The 7,065-nt window shown below is 50.9% G+C and overlaps 1 protein-coding gene across 1 annotated transcript; it reads left to right on the forward strand.

Annotated features, from left to right (window-relative positions):
• The first annotated feature begins 711 nt into the window (after positions 1–711).
• On the forward strand, positions 712–5,877 carry MMGT1 (membrane magnesium transporter 1). The gene is given in 5 exon segments (XM_075106785.1): positions 712–921; positions 924–1,131; positions 1,640–1,692; positions 2,635–2,738; positions 3,628–5,877. Coding segments are annotated over 5 exon segments (723 nt in total). The 5' UTR covers positions 712–726; the 3' UTR covers positions 3,791–5,877.
• Positions 5,878–7,065: the final 1,188 nt, after the last annotated feature.

A 7,065-nucleotide genomic window follows, 5' to 3' on the forward strand; every position in this document is an offset into this window, starting at 1 on the left:
CAGAGGGCTGCGAGGGGAGGCTCGTAGGGGTGCCGGGAAAGCGGTTGCAAGGGTGCAAAAAGGGGTTTGCGACGGGGAAGGTGGCCAGAGTGCAAGGAGGTTCGCAAGAGGAAACAAAATTCCCGAAGCACGCTTGCTGCAAGGAAGAAGTTTCGCACAGGCCTTGGTGCTGCACAGGCACGCAGAGGAGCGGTTGGGGCCGGTGAGGGTGGGGTGCTCAGGAGGGGTACGCTGCAGGCCGCCCCCGCGCCGGGCTGCCGTGCGTGGGCACAGCAGCACCCACGCTACTCCCCGGGGCTGGGGGGGATCCTGGGGGGCGGCGGTGCGCTCACACTGCCCCAAGGCAGTGTGCGAGGAGCCCCAGGCTGGGACCCGGGTAAACGTCCCACCCGGTTTACCAAGAAATAGGGGGGAATTCGTGCAGCCGGTGGGGCAAGGGCTGCAATAAATGCCATAGTTATCAGCTTAAAGGTGATCTGTAGAAAACCCCCTCAAACAATTGCTTTTGTGCCCGTTATCTCTGTGCCTCGGGGGCGTGGAGGACCCAGGATGCTTGGCCCTGCGGGGTAGTGGCGTTTCCTCGCATTGCCCAACGCCTTGCTCGGCCCGGGCAGGGCGTTTCTCCCCGCACACGCTGTGCATCCCTTGACACCGTATTTTTCTTGCACGGGTTCCTCGGGCTCTGAGGTTAAACACGTGGGAAATGGGAGTTGCCCCAGGCCGCCGATGGCCCCACGCTCCGCTTTCAGCCGGGAGGGAACCGGCCTGCCCGGAGGGGCGGTGGCTCGCTCCTCCCTCCGCTGTGTGTCCCCCCCATGCTCCGGGGACACGCCCGAGCCCCGGGGTCCGCCCCGACCCCTAGGACTCTTTTTTTTGTCAATGGTCTCGCTCCCGCGTGGGAAAGCGGCGGCGCGGCCACGCCTCCCTGCCGTGCAAGCCACGCCCCATCCCGGGCGCGGGGTGGTACCGCCCCTTTCGTGACGCCATCAGCGGGCGCCGGGGGGCGGCGGGCGCCCCTGGCGGCGGCGGCAGCGGGGGGAGCGGCGGCCATGGCGGCCGCCTCGGTGTGGAAGGGGCTGGTGGGGCTCGGCCTCTTCGCCCTGGCCCACGCCGCCTTCTCGGCGGCGCAGCGTGAGTGAGCGGCCGGCGGCAGGAGGGGCGGCCCGGGGGGGTGGGCGCGTCACCCTCGCCCGGCCGCCGGGGGAGCTCCGGGGCGGGGATCGGGCCGGGCCGCGGCGGCATCACCATCACCGCCGCCAGCCCCGCGGGGAGCCCCGCCGAGCCCCTCGCGGGCCGGGCTGCGGGGAGAGCCGAGCTTACCGGGGACTTACCGGGAGGGGCGCGGGGCTCGCCGGGGCAGGCCGGGAGGGGAGCGGGGGCTGCCGGCCGCGGATGGCCGCTCCGTGCCCTGCGTCCGCCCGCTCCGCCGGTCCCGGCTGCGCGGAGAGGGGCCCGCGGCGGCGGCGAGGAGCGCTCGGGAGCGCCCGTGGAGTGCCAGGGCGGGCCTAGGGGCCGCCCCGCTGCTGCGGCCGGCCGGGGCTGACACGCGTCTGGGACCCGCAGCGAGTTCGCGTGGGGCTTCCGTGTCGCTCTCCTGTTTGCTCCTGCAGAGCCACTGACGCGCGTTTCTGTTCTGTAGATCGATCTTACATGAGATTGACAGAAAAGGAGGACGAAACGTTGCCCATAGATGTAAGTTTAAGTTTTTACAATGTTCGAAAGGTGTAGTGCTGTGTGGACAGTTCAGTCTCTCTCAGTTGCTTTCGTTTTTTTTTTTAAACATGATAGGCAAGAACAAAAGGTAATGTAGTTTTTAAATTGCGCTGTCATTTGAGCTCCCCGTGTCAAAAAGAACCATATTTTCCCATCCCAACTTCCTGCGGTCTGTTACGTCTGTCAGAGAGAACAAACCCCAGGCCCAGACCTCCGTCTCCTTCTTTAGAACTACCCCAAAGCATCTTGTCCAGGAATTCCCTGAACGTAGCTCAGAGAGGTTTTGCATTCATCTCCTTCTTTGCAGCATAAACATCCTCCTCCCTCTGGCTTTTGTTGGCTGACATTTGTTTATTCAGTGTGGCTGCAAGCCCATTTTGATCCCTGCACAACCTGCTTCAGGAAGGGGATTTTTAATATTTGTTTTATCTGTTGTTTTTTCAATTCCATTTCAGTCACTACCTGTTCCATTTTTTGCTTAACCAGAAAGGTAAGGAGGTGGAATATCCATGACAACCAGCCATGGCATTTGGACCGAGCAGCAGCTGCCACCGCTGCACAGCGTGTGTTGGCAGCCAGCTCATTTCTTGGAGCATTAAATCCCTGAGCACACAAGAACACAGTTTTTTGTTCTAAGGATCTTGCCGAGGAGCTGTGTGAATCAATTCAACTCGTGCAATGCAGATCGATGTCAGGCAGCCAGAGTTGTTCTCAGCTCCACCACTGCTGTGCCGTGCTAAATAGACAGGGTATTAAATCCTCCCGTGCCTCAGTTTCCCTACAGTTGAATTGCCCACCTCTGTAAAGCACTTGCTGTCACCGCGAGAAAGCGCGAGATATGCCATTTGAAAGATGAGGGGTTTTTTTGTAAATATTAAGAATATAATGCATTGTGTTGCATTGTGCTTCCCTCTGTTACAGATAGTTCTTCAGACTCTGTTAGCCTTTGCAGTTACCTGCTATGGGATAGTACATATTGCAGGAGAATTTAAAGATATGGATGCCACTTCAGAACTAAAAAATAAGTATGTTTTATTTCTTGTTTTTGTAAACACCTATATCTGCTGCTCTCTATACAAACTGAACACAGTGAAATTGCTCACTCTTCAGCTCAGTTCTTAAATGCACGTTGTAGACAATAGCACTGATAGGGACAGTCATGTAAATAAGCTTCTTGCTTTTCCTCATCCAAAATCCTGCTGTGCAGAATTGGTAGAGGAAAGAAATGTCTATGTGGGAAGTAAGAGCTCAGCAGTCACAAACTGCTGTTGTGAGGTGGTCTCATAAACTACAGGGCAGTGTGCATGGCTCACCATCCGTTTGTCTGCCTTTGCTTCTTTACAAGAGTCTCAATGATTTGAATCTCACACTGAACTGTTCAAGGCAGAATAACTGAAAGGCTAAGAAAATAAGGGATTTTTGAACTGAGATTTTGAAAAGGATATGAAATTGGGTGGGCCAACGCAGCTTCTCTGGCCCTCTCCAAAAACACAGGGGAGTATGGAAAATGAACAAGTTGATGTTTACCTAAAACCCTTAGCTTCAGGCACAGAAAGGGACAGAAAGCTGACAGTAAACAGCATCAAAGTATGAACACAAGTGATAGCTGAAGGGGGGGCTGGCACATTTGGTACATGTGCATGAAGTCACCACAGGCCTGCCCCAAAGCTCACAGAAGGAAGGTGAAGTTGGTCTGAGGGGTGGACAACCTCTGCGTACTGAGCAGTTGGTGTTTTTCACACTTGGGTTTGTATTTCCTCTGTTTTGGTTTAGGAAACTTGTAAAGTGAGCAAGAGTTTTGGATTCAAAACGTGTATTTCCGTGTCTGTAAAAGTTGCTATGCCCTAGACTGACTCCTCTAAAACCCCTCTTCTAAAAGAGTATTAACGTTGACTTTTTACATTTATTTTGAAGGACGTTTGACACATTAAGGAACCATCCGTCTTTTTATGTATTTAATCATCGTGGTAGAGTATTGTTCCAGTCCCCAGACACAGTGAATTCTTCTTCAAACCAAGATGCTTTGTCATCCAGCTCGTCACTGAAATTTCGAAAACTTGAACCTCTGCGCCGCTAAGACTTTTACAGATTATAATAATAATCCAGGACACTGAGATGTAATATTCAAGTCGGGGATGTAAACACTTTTTTAATTTCTGGAGCAGTATTTATATTGATCTTCCAGACTTTATAAAGTATATATATATATAAACTAAGGACCTTCTTTGTACACTGTTAATGAAAATGACTGAATTGTGAATTGGCAATGCAGTGTAAATTATTCTGCAGTTATGCTGTGAAACATCTTCAAATTTTCATATATTAAAAAAGGTTGCAGCCGACAACTTCAGTTAAAACAAAAAGCAAGCTAGTTTCTACTGCAATTAATGTTCTTTGGCAAGAAGGAATGTTTGAGTGCTATTTATTTTCTCAGTTTGCTTGCGCTACAGTTTATGGAACTCTTTCAGAAATACTGTGTGCACTGCATCGCTTAACAGCAGACGAAGGGGCAGCGTCTCCTCTTCCTAGAATGCCTAGGAGACCTGCATGGTGTAGGCATGGGAAGTTAAAGAGATTTGCTTTCATTTTTATTTTTTTACAATGCTGAAAAATAGTTGTGTGAAGGGTTGTGTTTTTTCTTTCCTAGTTTTTCATTATCACGTTACTTCCTTGTTGCCCTCCTTTGTCTAAATGTCGCCTGTCCTGTTGCCCCCAGTTGCCTGGGATGTGGCTGTACACGTGGTGCCTGCGTGGGGGAGGCAGCTCGTGTCTGATCACGTAGATGATCCGCCATGCTCGGCTTGTTTACCCGCTGTATTTATGTTCTCTTTGGTTGTGATACAGGAATGTTCATCAGCTGGCTGAATGCCGTGTTGGCACCAAGTACAAGTTCCCAAGTCATCTTCTATGAGCAGTATTCAAGTGTCACTAAGAAATACCCGTTCTGTCCGTGGTCCAGGGGTAGGGTCCAGCAGCTGGGTCTGTTCGCTGGCACTAGTACAGTACAGGCGATCAACCGGTCGTGGTACAACTACCCCCTTTTCTGCTGACAGAGCCTTTCAGTTTGACTTCTTTTTTCCAGCTGAGCCCTTTGTTGATTTGAGATTACTGTCTTGATTTCATGTATTAGGAGAGATGATGCAGTCCTTAACTCTTACTGATGTCTAAATTCTGATCTCCCCTTCGGGGCTGAAGCAATGCTAAAATTTCTCTCGGTCTGGCATTTCACCTACCTGACACAGCAAAGGGAGGGTAGTTCGAGATACTGATGGGGCCAAATAGAATTTTGCCTAGTCTGAGGATGTCTCACTGCCGCCGTGGAAACTCAGCCTTTTGTCCTAGCATCTGTTTTTTTTTAAACTGTTAAGAACTGTCAAAGGCAAAAAGCTTAGCGAAAATACTGTGTGAACTGAAGCCTCTTTTTCTAGCTCTGCCCGTCCTATGGAGTGGGTGCCCCAGTGCTAGAGCAATATCCATAGCTGCTGCTCTACAATCACTCTTAAGCATCTGGGTTTGGTTAGGAAGGGTTACTCTGCCAGCTGAAAGCGTCTGAGCTGCCATATTACTTCCCAAAGTGTCCTGGGTCCCCCCAAGCTGGTGTCACAAATCAGCTTGTGCCAGCTGCTGTCACCAAAGGCCTCCAAACCAGTGTCAGGTCAGCGCTCTTATTGCAGACAGAGCTCTTGGGGAAGAGGGCTGCTGTGCAGCAGTCACTGCATGGAAGAAATGGTTGAACATCGGCCAGGTGACTTTGCGAGGCACAGAGGAAAGACAGAAGTAATGGAGGGAGGGAGAAGGCAGGCAGAAGGTCAGTAACCACTGTACCAGACTGATACTGCAACTGCGGCTGGCAGTGAGGCATTTGCAGAGGGTCTCCTAGAGCAGGGCTGCTCACCCTTCATGTCTAAGAAGCCCCATTTGTGCTACCGTAAGGCTACGTGGACCTGCCCGAGGTGGAAGGTGCTGCTGTGGGACGGGGTGAGTGGAGAACATTGTCTGCTTCTCAGAGCAGGTCCTGCTAGGAACACCCTGTTAGCTGCATCAGGTCTCTTCTCATGACAAGTAGCCTTACTCTTCAGCAGCAATGGTTATATCACAAAGCTGTACAAATTATTTTTTCTTATTGATCTCACGATGTCCAATAAAAATTGATATCTTAAAGTGTTTGGGAGTTTGTTTATTTCTGACCAACCTGGAGCCTGCTGCAGCAAATCCCTGATGACTGAATATTTAAAAGTGGCTGCCTGGCAAAGACAAGAAGTGATTGCCTCGATTACGGCAGCTCTGTGTGAAAGTGCGGCCCGGCATGGTGTTCATTACTATGAGATAAGATCAGTAGGGGAATCAAAATAGCATGCTACAAGTGGCTAAACAAAGCATTTCGGAGGGAAATGTTGCCAGCCTGGGGATCTGCCTGCCTTTAGGATTCCTAGTGAACACTCCTGGCATAGTTTGTGTCTTCCATTTAACCATAGTGAAGTCTTTTCTACCATGTGCTAATCCCCTGCCAACTGGCAGGACAGGCTCCTCCAAGGTCTGGTATTGCAACAGTTCCTGGGGGAAATGGTTGGCGTGCTCAGGGGGCTGGAGACAGTTAAAATCTTGGACTTGAGCAAGATCACTCTTCACTCCCTGTTCTGCTTTTCCACTGGGGGAGGCTGAAAAGTTAACAAAGAACTAGACAAGTTTGCTTAACTACAGCACCCCTCACGATTGCACCAGCAAGAGCGGCAGGCTCACCCTCCGTCTGCTTACGGCGCTGCTGCAGCTGTCTGCATCCCGCACCGAATGCGAGGGTGTGAAAAAATACAATAATCGGTGTTTTAAGGAAGGGGCACCTTAACCGGCTCCCAAAACTACCTTGTACTTACTTTGCAATGTGCAGATCTTCCCAGATGAGCTTCCCTTCTTCAAAAGCAAAACAAAAGTTGAGCCAAGAGCTTCTTGGATTAGACCGAAGAGGCAGAGTTTCCAGCCTCGCCCATCGTGAATTTACTGCAGCGTGCCTTGAATTGCTCTGGCTACAGGATGTGATGTTTCTACCACATTAAATACTTAAAAAAAAAAGTGCTGATAATTTGCATTCATTGCTGAAGTAGCAGGTTTAATCTGCATTAATTTTGCTGGTTTCTTCTACTCTTCCTCACCAGCCAGTGAGGGTTCAGTGGGGGAATTTTTGTTTCTTTAAAGCTAAGGAGGGCAGTTGTTTAGACACTCAAAAGGTGAGGAGACGGGGACCATGGTTTGTGGCAGAGATTGTTCACTGCCCCTGCCCTTTCTGAATCGGAGGCTGGGGTGGAAGCATGGCTGGCAGAAATCTCTTTTCCTAGAGAGTTCAGTGAGGGCTGAACC

Source organism: Phalacrocorax aristotelis, chromosome 11 (assembly GCF_949628215.1).
Source record: "Phalacrocorax aristotelis chromosome 11, bGulAri2.1, whole genome shotgun sequence".
Taxonomy (NCBI): domain Eukaryota; kingdom Metazoa; phylum Chordata; class Aves; order Suliformes; family Phalacrocoracidae; genus Phalacrocorax; species Phalacrocorax aristotelis.